We start from the raw sequence: 17,748 nt of genomic DNA, 5'->3' as shown, positions 1-17,748 counted from the left end.
ACCTTCCACCAACTCTCCCCCCGCTCCCACCCCATCCCACCCCTCCATCCCACCCTCCCCTTCCACCACCTCCCTCCCTCCATCCCACCCTCCCCTTCCACCACCTCCCTCCCTCCATCCCACCCTCCCCTTCCACCACCTCCCTCCCTCCCACACACCCATTCCACCACCTCTCCTTCCTCCCTCGCTCCATCCCTCCCTCCCCTACCTTACTCCTTGGCTTCCCTCCTCCTCTCCCTCCATCACTTCATCACGGTGACAGTGAACGGCGGTTGGTCTACCTGGACAACGTGGTCGGCGTGCAGCGCAGTTTGTGGGAGGGGCTGGCAGAGGAGGAGCCGCAGCTGCACCAATCCCACGCCGCTGAACGGGGGCTTGGCCTGCGACGGACAGAATGTCCAGAAAAGTGCCTGCACCGCCACCTGCCCAGGTAACACCGCCCACTCAACCGCTCCCAGTCATTCAGCTAGACTACTTCCTGTCCTGCACCGCCACCTGCCCAGGCAACACCGCCCACTCAACCGCTCCCAGTCATTCAGCTAGACTACTTCCTGTCCTGCACCGCCACCTGCCCAGGTAACACCGCCCGCTCAACTGCTCCCAGTCATTCAGCTAGACTACTTCCTGTCCTGCTGCTTCACCTGCCCAGGTAACACCGCCCGCTCAACCGCTCCCAGTCATTCAGCTAGACTACTTCCTGTCCTGCTGCTCCACCTGCCCAGGTAACACCGCCAGCTCAACCGCTCCCAGTCATTCAGCTAGACTACTTCCTGTCCTGCACCGCCACCTGCCCAGGTAACACCGCCCGCTCAACTGCTCCCAGTCATTCAGCTAGACTACTTCCTGTTCTGTGGCTCCACCTCTGCTTGGCTCTCATTGGCTTAGCACGGTTCGGTTTTGTGTTAAGATACATCATTACTTAATATTTAGATTGGCTGCTCTCTTTTACCAGTTTTTCCATCAATTTATTTTGCAATTAGGTATAGTTGTTAAGCTGGTGAGCGGGTGGTTGGCTGTTTAGTTATTTGTCTGTGATTAGATTGGTTTGAGTAGAGTGGTAAAATATACCTTTGTGTCATCAGTCTGTAGCCACACATCTCTGTTTCTCCTCCCTGTAGTCTGTGCAGTAGACCCCATATCCCTGATTCATATCTGATTCAGATTCAGATACCTGATTCATATCAGATACCTATCAGATTCAGATACCTGATTCATACCTTGATTCGTATCATACAACACTCCTTCCGTGGCCTCCAACTGCTCTTAAATGCAAGTTAAACTAAATGCATTGTCTTCAACCGATTGCTGCCTGCACCTGCCCGCCCGTCTAGCATCACTACTCTGGACGGTTCTGACTTAGAATATGTGGACAACTACAAATACCTAGGTGTCTGGTTAGGCTGTAAACTCTCCTTCCAGTCTCACATTAAGCATCTCCAATCCAAAATTAAATCTAGAATCGGCTTCCTATTTCGCAACAAAGCCTCCTTCACTTATCCTGCCAAACACACCCTCGTAAAACTGACTATCCTACCGATCATTGACTTGGGCGATGTCATTTACAAAATAGCCCCCAACACTCTACTCAGCAAATTGGATGCAGTCTATCACAGTGCCATCCTTTTTGTCACCAAAGCCCCATATACCACCCACCACTGTGACCTGTATGCTCTCGTTGGCTGGTCCTCGCTTCATATTCGTCGCCAAATCCAATGGCTCCAGGTCATCTATAAGTCTATGCTAGGTAAAGCCCTGCCTTATCTCAGCTCACTGGTCACCATAGCAACACCCACCCGTTGCACACGCAACAGCAGGTATATTTCACTGGTCATCCCCAAAGCCAATTCCTCCTTTGGCCACCTTTCCTTCCAGTTCTCTGCTGCCAATGACTGGAACGAATTGCAAAAATCACTGAAGCTGGAGTCTTATATCTCCCTCACTAACTTTAAGCATCTGCTGTCATAGCAGTTTACCGATCACTGCACCTGTACACAGCCCATCTGTAATTAGCCCACCCAACTACCTCATCCCCATACTGTTATTTATTTTGCTCCTTTGCACCCCAGTATCTCTACTTGCACATTCATCTTCTGCACATCTATCACTCCAGTGTTAATGCTAAATTGTAATTATTTCGCCACTATGGCCTATTTATTGCCTTACCTCCCTTATCTTACTACATTTGCACACTCTGTATATATATTTTTCTATTGTGTTATTGACTGTACGTTTGTTTATCCCATGTGTAACTTTGTTGTTGTTTGTGTCGCACTGCTTTGCTTTATCTTGGCCAGGTCGCAGTAGTAAATGAAAACTTGTTCTCAACAGGCCTACCTCTTCTGTGAGAGACTGAGTCCCTGTTTGCATCTCAAATGGCACCCTATTCCCTATTTAGCCCATCGGGCTCTGGTCTAAAGTAGTGCACTATGTAGGGAATAGGGTGCCATTTGGGACGGGTACCATTTGGTACGCAGTCATAATCACTAGTCGTGGTACGGTGTCAGAGCAGGCTACCGTACTGTTGTTGTTCGGCACTCTAGCCATGTAGTAAATGTTGGAAATAGAAAGGTGAATTATAGCAGACGGCACACCAGAGTTTACTCACCGGGAGTTAAGACATCTTTGATTCCTGTGTGGAGGCAGAGTGGTGTGGAGGCAGAGTGGTGTGGAGGCAGAGTGGTGTGGAGACAGAGTGGTGGGGAGGCAGAGTGGTGGGGAGGCAGAGGCAGAGTGGTGTGGAGGCAGAGTGGTGTGAAGGCAGAGTGGTGGGGAGGCAGAGTGGTGGGGAGGCAGAGGCAGAGTGGTGTGGAGGCAGAGTGGTGGGGAGGCAGAGTGGTGGGGAGGCAGAGGCAGAGTGGTGTGGAGGCAGAGTAGTGTGGAGGCAGAGTGGTGGGGAGGCAGAGGGGTGGGGAGGCAGAGTGGCGTGGAGGCAGAGTGGTGTGGAGGCAGAGGGGTGTGGAGGCAGAGTGGTGTGGAGGCAGAGTGGTGGGGAGGCAGAGTGGTGGGGAGGCAGAGGGGCGGGGAGGCAGAGGCAGAGTGGTGGGGAGGCAGAGTGGTGTGGAGGCAGAGTGGTGGGGAGGCAGAGGCAGAGTGGTGTGGAGGCAGAGTGGTGTGGAGGCAGAGTGGTGGGGAGGCAGAGTGGTGTGGAGGCAGAGTGTTGTGGAGGCAGAGTGGTGTGGAGGCAGAGGGGTGGGGAGGCGGAGTGGTGTGGAGGCAGAGTGGTGTGGAGGCAGAGTGGTGTGGAGACAGAGTGGTGTGGAGGCAGAGTGGTGTGGAGGCAGAGTGGTGTGGAGGCAGAGTGGTGGGGAGGAAGAGGAAGATTGGTGGGGAGGCAGAGGTAGAGTGGTGTGGAGGCAGAGTGGTGGGGAGGCAGAGTGATGTGGAGGCAGAGTGGTATGGAGGCAGAGTGGTGTGGAGGCAGAGGCAGAGTGGTGTGGAGGCAGAGTGGTGTGGAGGCAGAGTGGTGTGGAGGCAGAGGGGTGGGGAGGCAGAGTGGTGGGGAGGCAGAGTGGTGGGGAGACAGATGCAGAGTGATGTGGAGGCAGAGTGATGTGGAGGCAGAGTGGTGTGGAGGCAGAGTGGTGGGGAGGCAGAGGGGGGAGTTAGAGTGGTGTGGAGGCAGAGTGGCGTGGAGGCAGAGTGGCGTGGAGGCGGTGTGGAGGCAGAGTGGTGTGGACGCAGAGTGGTATGGAGGCAGAGTGGTTTGGAGGCGGTGTGGAGGCAGAGTGACGTGGAGGCGGTGTGGAGGCAGGGTGGCGTGGAGGCAGACAGAAAGACACACACATACTGCATGATGTTGAGCAGGCTGCAGGAAAGGAAGGGAAGGACAGACGGGGGATGGAGGGAGGGATGGAGGGCTGCTTCATTTACAGGCTAGCATTGGACAGAGATGGAGGAAGAGCGAGAGAGAGAGAGAGAGAGAGAGAGAGAGAGAGAGTTTCTACTGTTCCTGCTCCCTAGTACCCGAGTTATATCTACTGCAACAAATCAGAGATCTCATTAGAACATCTCATTGCATCATCACTCCCAGGACAGGTAGTCAGACGTCACCCACGGTAGCGTCAGGTTGGAGTGAAAGTAATATGGCCTCTTCAGAATACAACTAATGCTCCAGGGGGGACAAAAACACAGAAAACAGAAGGAGACAAAAGCGGCATGGGATGTGGGATCTGACAGCAACAAGAGGTGGATTTGTTCTGATTAAAACAGTGCATTCATGGGTTCAATCTCAGAAGTACCCGGGGATGCAAGGTGCTCCTATAACAAAGCAGGCAGAGCACCTCCGTAAGCTTTAAGGAGATTACACGTGGACCCAGACTAGGCTAAAATTGTTTGGATCTCCCCCCAAGAGTCTCCATGTAATTCCAACCCTAAGGGCACTGTAACACAAATTGCATTGTGGCCTGTGTGGGCAGTGGAATGAGACAGAGGGGACTGAGGCTGGGGCTGGTCCCAAATGGCACCCTACACCTTATATAGTGCACTACTTTTGTTTTCACCAGAGCCCTATCGAACCTTACAGTATATAGGGAATAGGGTCCCATTTTAGACGGAGTGTGAGACTGAGGGGAGAGGCCAGTACCCCAGACACTGCATGTCCACTCTGTAGATGAAGGATAGACTGGGGCTTGACCTCTATCACATCTCTGCTGGCTCTGCTCTGTCTGTCTGGGGAAAGGGGACTCTTTCTGTCTTACTCATTTGCTCTGTCTCTCTGTCTCTCTTTCTCTCTCTCTCTCAATTCAATTGGCTTTATTGGCATGGGAAACTTATGTTTACATTGCCAAAGCAAGTGAAATATATAATAAACAGAAGTGAAATAAAAATTGTAAAATGAACAGTAAACATTACACTCACAAAAGTTCCAAAAGAATAATGACATTTCAAATGTCATATTATGTCTATATACAGTGTTATAACGATGTGCAAATAGTTAAAGTACAAAAGGGAAAATAAATAAACAGAAAAATGGGTTGTATTTACAATGGTGTTTGTTCTTCACTGGTTGCCCTTTTCTTGTGGCAACAATCTTGCTGCTGTGACCCATTGGGCTCCCGAGTGGCACAGAGGTCTAAGGCACTGCATCTCAGTGCTAGAGGCGTCACTACAGACCCTGGTTTGATTCCAGGCTGTATCACAACCGGCTGTGATTAGGAGTCCCATGGGGCGGTGCACAATTGGCCTAGCGTCGTCCAGGTTTGACCGGGGTGGGCCGTCATTTTAAATAATACTTTGTTCTTAACTGACTTGCCTAGTTAAATAAAGGTTAAATAAAGGTTACATAAAATATATATACCAAATAGATATGGGAGTTTATCACAATTTGATTTGTTTTCTAATTCTTTGTGGATCTGTGTAATCTGAGGGAATATGTGTCTCTAATATGGTCATACATTTGGCAGAAGGTTAGGAAGTGTATCTCAGTTTCCACCTCATTTTGTGGGCATTTTGTGGAAATTTTGTGGCCAAAGGGTCCCGAAAGGGAGAACCCTTTTTTGTTCTTAGGAGAATGTTTTTCTTTGTTGTTGACGTAGAACCCTTTTGGGTTCCATGTAGAACCCTCTGTGGAAAGGGTCCTACATGGAACCCTAAAGGGTTCTACCTGGAATCATAAAGCATTCTTCAAAGGGTTCTCCTGTGGGGGACAATCAAAGAATCCTTTTAGGTTCTAGATAGAGACCCATGCACCACCATTAGTACTGTAATCCATGACCTTTTCATGTTCAATGTACTACTGACTACATGGGTAGACTGGAGACTATCAGACAGGAGGCTAGAATGAATCAATGACATTTGGAGCTGTGTAATGTCTTTTAGATTCATAATCTGTGTCCCAAATGGACACCCCTTTCTCTTTATAGTGCCCTACTTGCAGTGCACTATATAGGGAATAGGGGGCCATTTGGGATGCACACCTCGGTGTTAATAATTTACATGAGGATTTGCCTTGTCTGACATTTCAATACAGTAGCTAGTTGTCGCGTTTTGTTTATGGTAGACTGGGCTTGTGGTTTCTGTCAGTGTAGTTTTCTTATCTTGCTGCTTTTTAACAAATGTACATGTTTTAGCAGCGATCCTGCTTTAAAAAAAATCCACTAATTATTCCAGAGGCAGAAATCTTTGTTGATCATTAGTTATCTAGCGCTGTTGTGTTCTGTTTTTTTCACATCTTTCCCAGAGATATATAAAATAATGAAGGATACGTTCCAGCAATAGAGTGTGCTTTAATTCAGGGTTGTAAGGACTGGTTTGTGTAAACAGTTGAATAGCATTCTGAACCTTTTTTTTGTTGTTGTTATTTTTGAACTGCCGTGTGAGTCTTGCAACTTTTAGGAAATTAGTAAAAGTCTTGTCACCCAGTCAAAACCGATGAATTTAGCAGAGACGTACATCAAAGCTCTTCTTTGTCCAGGTATCCCAATGGATGAATGTAGCAGAGATACCCAGTCAAAGCTCTTCTCTGTCCTGGTATCCCAATGGATGAATGTAGCAGAGATACCCAGTCAAAGCTCTTCTCTGTCCTGGTATCCCAATGGATGAATATAGCAGAGATACCCAGTAAAAACTCTTCTCTGTCCTGGTATCCCAATTCTGGAGTAAGATGCTCCTCAATTTAAGGAACACAGTGATGATAAAGTGTGTAATGTTTTTTTTGGAGTGTCCAATCTGGTTAATGAGAGCTGGTAGGGACTTCTATGGGTGATCAGATGAACCACAGACTGGCAGAGACCAACAGGACCAAGCCAGCCAGCAGCCCAGACAACAACATGCTGGGAGAGACCAACAGGACCAAGCCAGCCAGCAGCCAAGACAACAACATGCTGGGAGAGACCAACAGGACCAAGCCAGCCAGCAGCCCAGACAACAACATGCTGGGAGAGACCAACAGGACTAAGCCAGCCAGCAGCCCAGACAACAACATGCTGGGAGAGACCAACAGGACCAAGCCAGCCAGCAGCCCAGACAACAACATGCTGGGAGAGACCAACAGGACTAAGCCAGCCAGCAGCCCAGACAACAACATGCTGGGAGAGACCAACAGGACTAAGCCAGCCAGCAGCCAAGACAACAACATGCTGGGAGAGACCAACAGGACTAAGCCAGCCAGCAGCCCAGACAACAACATGCTGGGAGATTCAAAGGATGAAGCCAGCCAGCCAGCAGCCAAGGCAACCACATGCTGGGAGAGATTCAAAGGATGAAGCCAGTCAGCCAGCAGCCAAGTCTAACTATATTAAATTTCACCACTCCCTTCACTCTCTCCCTCCCCTCCATTTGTCAATCAACAGGTGACCAAGAGGAATGGGAGATTCGATAAAGGCCGATAGTTTTTTATATTTTCTGGGTCAAGGCTTGGCTTTTTCAAGAGAGGATTTATTACTGCCACTTTTAGTGCAGCTTGAGGGTTTAGAGGCCATGATTATTTTCATCAATGTGTCAGGTGATATAGTATTAAAAACCTTGAGTGTCTCCCTTGATCCTAGGACCTGGCAGAGTTGTGCAGACTCAGGACAACGGAGCTTTGGAGGAATATGCAGATTTAAAGAGGAGTCTGTAATTTGCTTTCTAATGATCATGATCTTTTCCTGAAAGAAGATCATGAATTTATCACTGCTGAAGTGAAAGCCTTTTTAGTTAGCTTTGCGACAATATCAAAAAGAAATGTTGGATTGTTCTTATTTTCCTCAATTAAGTTGGAAAAATAGGATGATCGAGCAGCAGTGAGGGCTCTTCGATACTGCACGGTACTGTCTTTCCAAGCTAGTCGGAAGACTTCCAGTTTGGTGTAGCGCCATTTCCGTTCCAATTTTCTGGAAGCTTCAGAGCTCGGGTATTTTCTGTATAGCAGGGAGCTAGTTTCTTAAGACAAATGTTTTTTGTTTTTAGGGGTGCGACTGCATCTAGAGTATTGTGCAAGGTTAAATTGAGTATCTCAGTTAGGTGGTTAACTGATGTTTGTACTATGACGTCCTTGGGTAGGTGGAGGGAGTCTGGAAGGGCATTTAGGAATCTTTGGGTTGTCCGATAATTTATAGCACAGCTTTTGATGATCCTTGGTTGGGGTCTGAGCAAATTATTTGTTGCGATTGCAAACATAATAAAATGGTGGTCCGATAGTCCAGGATTATGAGGAAAAACATTAAGATCCACAACATTTATTCCACGGGACAAAACTAGATCCAGAGTATGACTGTGGCAGTGAGTAGGTCCAGAGACATGTTGGACAAAACCCACTGAGTCGATGATGGCTCTGAAAGCCTTTTGGAGTGGGTCTGTGGACTTTTCCATGTGAATGTTAAAGTCACCAAAAATGTGAATATTACCTGCCATGACTACAAGGTCCGATAGGAATTCAGGGAACACAGTGAGGAACGCTGTATATGGCCCAGGAGGTCTGTAAACAGCAGCTATAAAAAGTGATTGAGTAGGCTGCATAGATTTCATGCTATCGTAAATGTTAGCAACACCCCCGCCTTTGCGGGATGCGCGGGGGAGTTGGTCACTAGTGTAACCAGGAGGTGAGGCCTCATTTAAACATAGTAAATTCATCAGGCTTAAGCCATGTTTCAGTCAGGCCAATCACATCAAGATCATGATCAGTGATTAGTTCATTGACTATGAGTCAATTGGAAGTAAGGGATCTAACATTAAGTAGCCCTATTTTGAGATGTGAGATATCACAATCTCTTTCAATAATGGCAGGAACAGAGGAGGTCTTTATTCTAGTGAGATTGCTAAGGCGAACACCGCCATGTTTAGTTTTGCCCAACCTAGATCGAGGCACAGACACGGTCTCAATGGGGATAGCTGAGCTGACTACACTGACTGTGCTAGTGGCAGGCTCAACTAAGCTGGCAAGCTGGCTAACAACCTGCTGCCTGGCCTGCACCCTATTTCATTGTGGAGCTAGGGGCGTTAGAGCCCTGTCTAGGTTCATAGATAAGATGAGAGCACCCCTCCAGCTAGGATGGAGTCCGTCACTCCTCAACAGGCCAGGCTTGGTCCTGTTTGTGGGTGAGTCCCAGAAAGAGGGCCAATTATCTACAAATTCTATATTTTGGGAGGGGCAGAAACCAGTTTTCAACCAGTGATTGAGTTGTGAGACTGCTGTAGAGCTCATCACTCCCCCTAACTGGGAGGGGGCCAGAGACAATTACTTGATGCCGACACATCTTTCTAGCTGATTTACATGCTGAAGCTATGTTGCGCTTGGTGACCTCTGACTGTTTCATCCTAACATCATTGGTGCCGACGTGGATAACAATATCCCTATACTCTCTACATTCGCCAGTTTTAGCCTTAGCCAGCACCATCTTCAGATTAGCCTTAACGTCGGTAGCCCTGCCCCCTGGTAAACAGTGTATGATCGCCGGATGATTTATTTTAAGTCTAATACTGCGGGTAATGGAGTCGCCAATGACAAGGGTTTTCAATTTGTCAGAGCTAATGGTGGGAGGCTTCGGCGTCTCAGACCCCGTAACAGGAGGAGTAGAGACCAGAGAAGGCTCGGCCTCTGACTCCGACCCGTTGCTTAATGGGGAGAACCGGTTGAAAGTTTCTGTCGGCTGAATGAGCAACACAAGTTGAGCATTCCTACAGCATTTCCTTCCAGAAGCCATGAGAAAATTGTCTGGCTGCGAGGACTGTGCGAGTGGATTTAAACTACTATCTGTACTTACTGGTGGCACAGACGCTGTTTCATCCTTTCCTACACTGAAATTACCCTTGCGTAACGATTGCGTCTGAAGCTGGGCTTGCAGCACAGCTGTCCTCGCCATAAGGCGATCGTTGTCCTGTATATTATGAGTACAGCGACTGCAATTAGAAGGCATCATGTTAATGTTACTACTTAGCTTCGGCTGGTGGAGGTCCTGACGAACCACGTCCAGATAAAGCATCCAGGGTGAAAAAGTTGAATGAAAAAAGTTGAGCGAGAGGAAAACGGTAATTAAAAAGTAAAAACCGTAAAGCTGGCAGGTAGCAAAGTAAGGTTAGCAACAAACCGCACAGCAGCACATCTACAAATCTGCTAGGGCACCAAGGCCCTCTGCCAGGCCACCAAGGCCATCTGCTAGGGCACAAAGGCCATCTGCTTGGGCACCAAGGCCATCTGCTAGGGCACCAAGGCCATCTGCTTGGGCTCCAAGGCCCTCTGCCAGGCCACCAAGGCCATCTGCTAGGGCACCAAGGCCCTCTGCCAGGGCAACAAGGCCATCTGCTAGGGCACCAAGGCCATCTGCCAGGGCACCAATGCCATCTGCTAGGGCATCAATGCCATCTGCTAGGGCACCAATGCCATCTGCTGGGGCACCAAGGCCATATGTTAGGGCACCAATGCCATCTGCTAGGCCACCAAGGCCATCTGCTAGGGCACCAATGCCATCTGCTAGGGCACCAAGGCCCTCTGCTAGGGCACCAAGGCCCTCTGCCAGGGCACCAAGGCCCTCTGCTAGGGAACCAATGCCATCTGCTAGGTATCCAATGCCATCTGCTGGGGCACCAAGGCCATATGTTAGGGCACCAAGGCCCTCTGCTAGGGCACCAATGCCATCTGCTAGGGCACCAATGCCATCTGCTGGGGCACCAAGGCCATATGTTAGGGCACCAAGGCCCTCTGCTAGGGCACCAAGGCCCTCTGCCAGGGCACCAAGGATATCTGCCAGGGCACCAAGGCCCTCTGCTAGGGCACCAAGGCCATCTGCTAGGGCACCAAGGCCCTCTGCCAGGCCACCAGGGCCATCTGCTAGGGCACCAAGGCCCTCTGCTAGGGCACCAAGGCCATCTGCCAGGGCACCAAGGCCCTCAGTTAAATTGATTTGAAAACCGAGAAGCACTAGCTATTCTGTTAAGAAAACCCCTATGGTACTGACTACAGTCTGTCGTGTCCAGACCCATGCTGAGGAGGGAGGCACCAGAAAATGTAGCCAACATTTAATTTGACTTTTAATTACATATACAGTATATAGGCTAGTCATGTTTGACAAATATAATGTAAGCTCATTATTAATATCTAAAGGCTTGATTATGTCGACGTACTTGAGGCTTGATTCTGTCGACGTACTTGAGGCTTGCAACCACCTCGCTACACCAGCCTGGGTTTATCAGGTGGTAGACAGCAGCCACCTCACTACACCAGCCTGGGTTTATCAGGTGGTAGACAGCAGCCACCTCACTACACCAGCCTGGGTTTATCAGGTGGTAGACAGCAGCCACCTCACTACACCAGCCTGGGTTTATCAGGTGGTAGACAGCAGCCACTTCACAACACCAGCCTGGGTTTATCAGGTGGTAGATACAGCAGCCACCTCACTACACCAGCCTGGGTTTATCACATTTACATTTACATTTACGTCATTTAGCAGACTCTCTTATCCAGAGTGACTTACAATTTGCTGCGTTCACCTTATGATATCCAGTGGAACAACCACTTTACAATAGTACATCTATATCTTTTTTGGGGGGGGAGGGTAGGGGGGAGGGTTAGAAGGATTACTTAATCCTATCCCAGGTATTCCTTAAAGAGGTGGGGTTTCAGGTGTCTCCGGAAGGTGGTGATTGACTCCGCTGTCCTGGTGTCGTGAGGGAGCTTGTTCCACCATTGGGGTGCCAGAGCAGCGAACAGTTTTGACTGGGCTGAGCGGGAACTGTGCTTCCGCAGAAGAAGCGAGGCGAGCAGGCCAGAGGTGGATGAACGCAGTGCCCTTCTTTGGGTGTAGGGACTGATCAGAGCCTGAAGGTGCCGTTCCCCTCACAGCTCCGTAGGCAAGCACCATGATCTTGTAGCAGATGCGAGCTTCAACTGGAAGCCAGTGGAGTGTGCGGAGGAGCGGGTTGACGTTAGAGAACTTGGGAAGGTTGAACACCAGACGGGCTGCGGCGTTCTGGATGAGTTGTAGGGGTTTAATGGCACAGGCAGGGAGCCCCGCCGACAGCGAGTTGCAGTAATCCAGACGGGAGAGGACAAGTGCCTGGATTGGGACCTGCGCCGCTTCCTGTGTGAGGCAGGGTCGTACTCTGCGAATGTTGTGGAGCATGAACCTACAGGATCGGGTCACCGCCTTGATGTTAGCGGAGAACGACAGGGTGTTGTCCAGGGTCACGCCAAGGCTCTTAGCACTCTGGGAGGAGGACACAATGGAGTTGTCAACCATGATGGCGAGATCATGGAATGGGCAGTCCTTCCCCGGGAGGAAGAGCAGCTCCGTCTTGCCGAGGTTCAGCTTGAGGTGGTGATCCATCATCCACACTGATATGTCTGCCAGACATGCAGAGATGCGATTCGCCACCTGGTTATCAGAAGGGGGAAAGGAGAAGATGAATTGTGTGTCGTCTGCGTAGCAATGATAGGAGAGACCATGTGAGGAGATGACAGAGCCAAGTGACTTGGTGTATAGCGAGAATAGGAGAGGGCCTAGAACTGAACCCTGGGGGACACCAGTGGTGAGAGCACGTGGTGCGGAGACGGATTCTCGCCACGCCACCTGGTAGGAGCGACCTGTCAGGTAGGAAGCAATCCAAGAGTGAGCCGCGCTGGAGATGCCCAACTCGGAGAGGGTGGAGAGGAGGATCTGATGGTTCACAGTATCAAAGGCAGCAGATAGGTCTAGAAGGATGAGAGCAGAGGAGAGAGAGTTAGCTTTAGCAGTGCGGAGAGCCTCCGTGACACAGAGAAGAGCAGTGTCAGTTGAATGACCAGTCTTGAAACCTGACTGATTTGGATCAAGAAGGTCATTCTGAGAGAGATAGCAAGAGAGCTGGCCAAGGACGGCACGCTCAAGAGTTTTGGAGAGAAAACAAAGAAGGGATACTGGTCTGTAGTTGTTGACACCGGAGGGATCGAGTGTAGGTTTTTTGAGAAGGGGTCCAACTCTCGCTCTCTTGAAGACGGAAGGGATGTAGGCAGCGGTCAAGGATGAGTTGATGAGTGAGGTGAGGTAAGGGAGAAGGTCTCCGGAAATGATCTGGAGAAGAGAGGAGGGGATAGGGTCAAGCGGGCAGGTTGTTGGGCGGCCGGCCGTCACAAGTCGCAAGATTTCATCTGGAGAGAGAGGGGAGAAAGAGGTCAAGCATAGGGTAGGGCAATGTGAGCAGGACCAGAGGTGTTGTTTGACTTAACAAACGAGGATCGGATGTCGTCAACCTACTTTTCAAAATGGTTGACAAAGTCATCCACAGAGAGGGGGGGGGAGGATTCAGGAGGGAGGAGAAGGTGGCAAAGAGCTTCCTAGGGTTAGAGGCAGATGCTTGGAATTTAGAGTGGTAGAAAGTGGCTTTAGCAGCAGAAACAGAGGAAGAAAATGTGGAGAGGAGGGAGTGAAAAGATGCCAGGTCCGCAGGGAGGCTAGTTTTCCTCCATTTCCGCTCGGCTGCCCGGAGCCCTGTTCTGTGAGCTCGCAATGAGTCATCAAGCCACGGAGCAGGAGGGGAGGACCGAGCCGGCCGGGAGGATAGGGGACATAGAGAGTCAAAGGATGCAGAAAGGGAGGAGAGGAGGGTTGAGGAGGCAGAATCAGGAGATTGGTTGGAGAAGGATTGAGCAGAGGGAAGAGATGATAGGATGGAAGAGGAGAGAGTAGCAGGACAGAAAGAGGGAAGGTTGCGACGGCGCAATACCATCTGAGTAGGGGCAGAGTGAGTAGTGTTGGAGGAGAGCGAGAGGGAAAAGGATACAAGGTAGTGGTCGGAAACTTGGAGGGGAGTTGCAGTGAGATTAGTAGAAGAACAGCATCTAGTAAAGATGAGGTCAAGCGTATTGCCTGCCTTGTGAGTAAGGGGGGACGGTGAGAGGGTGAGGTCAAAAGAGGAGAGGAGTGGAAAGAAGGAGGCAGAGAGAAATGAGTCAAAGGTAGACATAGGGAGGTTAAAGTCACTCAGAATTGTGAGGGGTGAGCCATCCTCAGGAAAGGAACTTATTAAGGCGTCAAGCTCATTGATGAACTCTCCAAGGGAACCTGGAGGGCGATAAATGATAAGGATGTTAAGCTTGAATTGGCTAGTGACTGTGACAGCATGGAATTCAAAGGAGGAGATAGACAGATGGGTCAGGTGAGAAAGAGAGAATGTCCACTTGGGAGAGATGAGGATTCCAGTGCCACCACCCCGCTGACCAGATGTTCTCGGGGTATGCGAGAACACGTGGTCAGACGAGGAGAGAGCAGTAGGAGTAGCAGTGTTTTCTGTGGTAATCCATGTTTCCGTCAGTGCCAAGAAGTCGAGGGACTGGAGGGTAGCATAGGCTGAGATGAACTCTGCCTCGTTGGCCGCAAACCGGCAGTTCCAGAGGCTGCCGGAGACCTGGAATTCCATGTGGGTCGTGTGCGCTGGGACCACCAGGTTAGAGTGGCAGCGGCCATGCGGTGTGAAGTGTTTGTGTGGCCTGTGCAGAGAGGAGAGAACAGGGATAGACAGACACATAGTTGACAGGCTACAGGAGAGGCTACGCTAATGCAAAGGAGATTGGAATGAAAATTAACTAAACAACTGGGGAAGTGAGAGAGCAGGGCCTCACTAACCATTCACTGAAACACTCAAATATAACTTTTCCAACTTCCACTTTAGACATTATAATTGATGTAAACTACAGTGGTTCAATGTTTCCAGGAATAGGCTCAAACTTAGTTTATTCAGCTAGATAATCTGGTACCGTATTCTTCCGTGAAACCCACCCAGGGCACCGTGTCCTGTGACGCCGTAGCTAACTAGCATGCTAGCATCCAATAACACACCGTTAGCACCAATACTTGGTTGCAACAGACTACCAACGGATCATTCGTGTCCGTGTCTAGTTCCTTTCATAACGCAGAAGTAATTAAACGTTGGCTAGCTAACACAAAGTCAGTCCTGCTAGCTACACAAGTGGACTACACAACTCGAAAGTTCAGAAAGTTAAGCTTCCGTTGCAAAAATCTTATTGACTAAAAATGATACAGTACTGCTAGCTGCTAGAGTTGGCTAGCTAGAAGTGGCTGCGTTTACCTTTATCTTTTATCTTTGATACATAGACAGCTATGTAGCTAGCTAACATTACACTAATCAAATTGTTCCGTTGTAATGTATTTAGTTTCAACAGTACTGCTAGTTGGTAAAGTTGGCTAGCTAGCAGTGGCTGTGGTGTTGTGGTGTTGTGGTGTTGGCGAACGAACAAATACAGCTGGCTAGCTAACCTTGTTAGTTTCTCAAAGTTAGTTTCTCAAAGCTACACCTACACCTTTAGCTACACCTTTATCCTTCATGCAAAGACAACTATGTAGCTAGCTAGCTAACATTACACTAATCAAATCGTTCCGTTGTAATGTAATGTAATGAAATGTAATATTACCCGCGGAGCGAAGTACAGCACGACTACTCACTCCAGCATCCGGTCAGGTGGTAGACAGCAGCCACCTCACTACACCAGCCTGAGTTTATCAGGGGGTAGACAGCAGCCACTTCACTACACCAGCCTGGGTTTATCAGGTGGTAGACAGCTGCCACTTCACTACACCAGCCTGGGTTTATCAGGTGGTAGAGACAGCAGCCACCTCACAACACCAGCCTGGGTTTATCAGGTGGTAGAGACAGCAGCCACCTCACAACACCAGCCTGGGTTTATCAGGTGGTAGAGACAGCAGCCACCTCACAACACCAGCCTGGGTTTATCAGGTGGTAGAGACAGCAGCCACCTCACTATATATCCTGGGTTTATCAGGTGGTAGACAGCAGCCACCTCACAAAACCAGCCTGGGTTTATCAGGTGGTAGAGACAGCAGCCACCTCACTACACCAGCCTGGGTTTATCAGGTGGTAGACAGCAGCCACCTCACAACACCAGCCTGGGTTTATCAGGTGGTAGACAGCAGCCACCTCACTACACCAGCCTGGGTTTATCAGGTGGTAGACAGCAGCCACCTCACTACACCAGCCTGGGTTTATCAGGTGGTAGACAGCAGCCACCTCACAACACCAGCCTGGGTTTATCAGGTGGTAGACAGCAGCCACCTCACAACACCAGCCTGGGTTTATCAGGTGGTAGACAGCAGCCACCTCACAACACCAGCCTGGGTTTATCAGGTGGTAGAGACAGCAGCCACCTCACAACACCAGCCTGGGTTTATCAGGTGGTAGACAGCAGCCACCTCACTACACCAGCCTGGGTTTATCAGGTGGTAGACAGCAGCCACCTCACAACACCAGCCTGGGTTTATCAGGTGGTAGACAGCAGCCACCTCACTACACCAGCCTGGGTTTATCAGGTGGTAGATACAGCAGCCACCTCACTACACCAGCCTGGGTTTATCAGGTGGTAGACAGCAGCCACCTCACTACACCAGCCTGGGTTGTATTACATATATTTCGTTGAATTTAGTTCAGCTCATATTTATCTAATCAAACCTCATTTTGGGGACCTTTACACAGTTGTTCCTGTTGTAATAGACAAGTGAGGACATCCACAGTGGACATGGAAAATGACACAGAAACACACACGTTTACACACACACACACACACACACACACACACACACACACACACACGCACATTAGTGGAACCTCAAACAGACTATCCTGCAGTAGATAAAGAGTATTGTGTGGCCCTCTGTCTCTGTCATTGACCACATGTTGAAGGGGAGCTGCCACTGTGTTGTTGTATAGCAGATCTGTCTCCTCTTCAACCCCCCACCTCAACGATCTGACGTGCTGGCTGATTTGAATTGGCACAGAGGACGGTGTGTGTTTTATGCTATTCTCTCTTTGTTTGCAGAATAATGAGCAGTTGTTGCAGAGTAAGTGGTTTCCAAGTGGCTATATTTTTTTTTAATTGTATTCAAAGCAACAGTGACGGTTCTAGCAGCCCAGAGACGAGTGTAGAGTGATGGTTCTAGCAGCCCAGGGACTGCTGTACAGTGACGGTTCTAGCAACCTAGAGACTGTTGTACAGTGACGGTTCTAGCAGCCCAGAGACTGTTGTACAGTGACGGTTCTAGCAGCCCAGAGACTGTTGTACAGTGACGGTTCTAGCAGCCTATAGACTATTGTACAGTGACGGTTCTAGCAGCCTAGAGACTGTTGTACAGTGACGGTTCTAGCAGCCCAGAGACTGTTGTACAGTGACGGTTCTAGCAGTCCAGAGACTGTTGTACAGTGACGGTTCTAGCAGCCCAGAGACAGTTGTACAGTGATGGTTCTAGCAGCCTAGAGACTGTTGTATAGTGACGGTTCTAGCAGTCCAGAGACTGTTGTACAGTGACGGTTCTAGCGGCCTAGAGACTGTTGTACAGTGACGGTTCTAGCAGTCCAGAGACTGTTGTACAGTGACGGTTCTAGCAGCCTAGAGAATGTTGTACAGTGACGGTTCTAGCAGCCTAGAGACTGTTGTACAGTGACGGTTCTAGCAGCCCAGAGACAGTTGTACAGTGACGGTTCTAGCAGCCTAGAGACTGTTGTACAGTGACGGTTCTAGCAGCCTAGAGACTGTTGTACAGTGACGGTTCTAGCAGTCCAGAGACTGTTGTACAGTGACGGTTCTAGCAGCCTAGAGACTGTTGTACAGTGACGGTTCTAGCAGCCTAGAGACTGTTGTACAGTGACGGTTCTAGCAGCCTAGAGAATGTTGTACAGTGACGGTTCTAGCAGCCTAGAGACTGTTGTACAGTGACGGTTCTAGCAGCCCAGAGACAGTTGTACAGTGACGGTTCTAGCAGCCTAGAGACTGTTGTACAGTGACGGTTCTAGCAGCCTAGAGACTGTTGTACAGTGACGGTTCTAGCAGTC

At 49.5% G+C, this 17,748-nt stretch overlaps 2 protein-coding genes across 2 annotated transcripts in view; both read left to right on the top strand.

Moving 5' to 3' along the window:
* The window catches only part of LOC115206768 (netrin receptor unc-5 homolog), a 40,988-nt gene extending 39,858 nt beyond the window's left edge, over window positions 1-1,130 (top strand). The window contains exon 4 of the mRNA XM_029773971.1: window positions 1,119-1,130. Coding sequence (XP_029629831.1) covers window positions 1,119-1,130 — 12 coding nt within the window. The remainder of the gene's footprint in view (window positions 1-1,118) is intronic.
* LOC115205773 (netrin receptor UNC5A) overlaps window positions 745-17,748 on the top strand; it is a 231,584-nt gene continuing 214,580 nt past the window's right edge. The window contains exon 1 of the mRNA XM_029772088.1: window positions 745-795. The gene's annotated coding sequence lies outside the window, so the exon portion shown is untranslated. The remainder of the gene's footprint in view (window positions 796-17,748) is intronic.

The sequence above is a fragment of the Salmo trutta genome, chromosome 13 (genome assembly GCF_901001165.1).
Source record: "Salmo trutta chromosome 13, fSalTru1.1, whole genome shotgun sequence".
Lineage (NCBI taxonomy): Eukaryota > Metazoa > Chordata > Actinopteri > Salmoniformes > Salmonidae > Salmo > Salmo trutta.
This window is presented reverse-complemented; position numbering and strand designations above follow the sequence as displayed.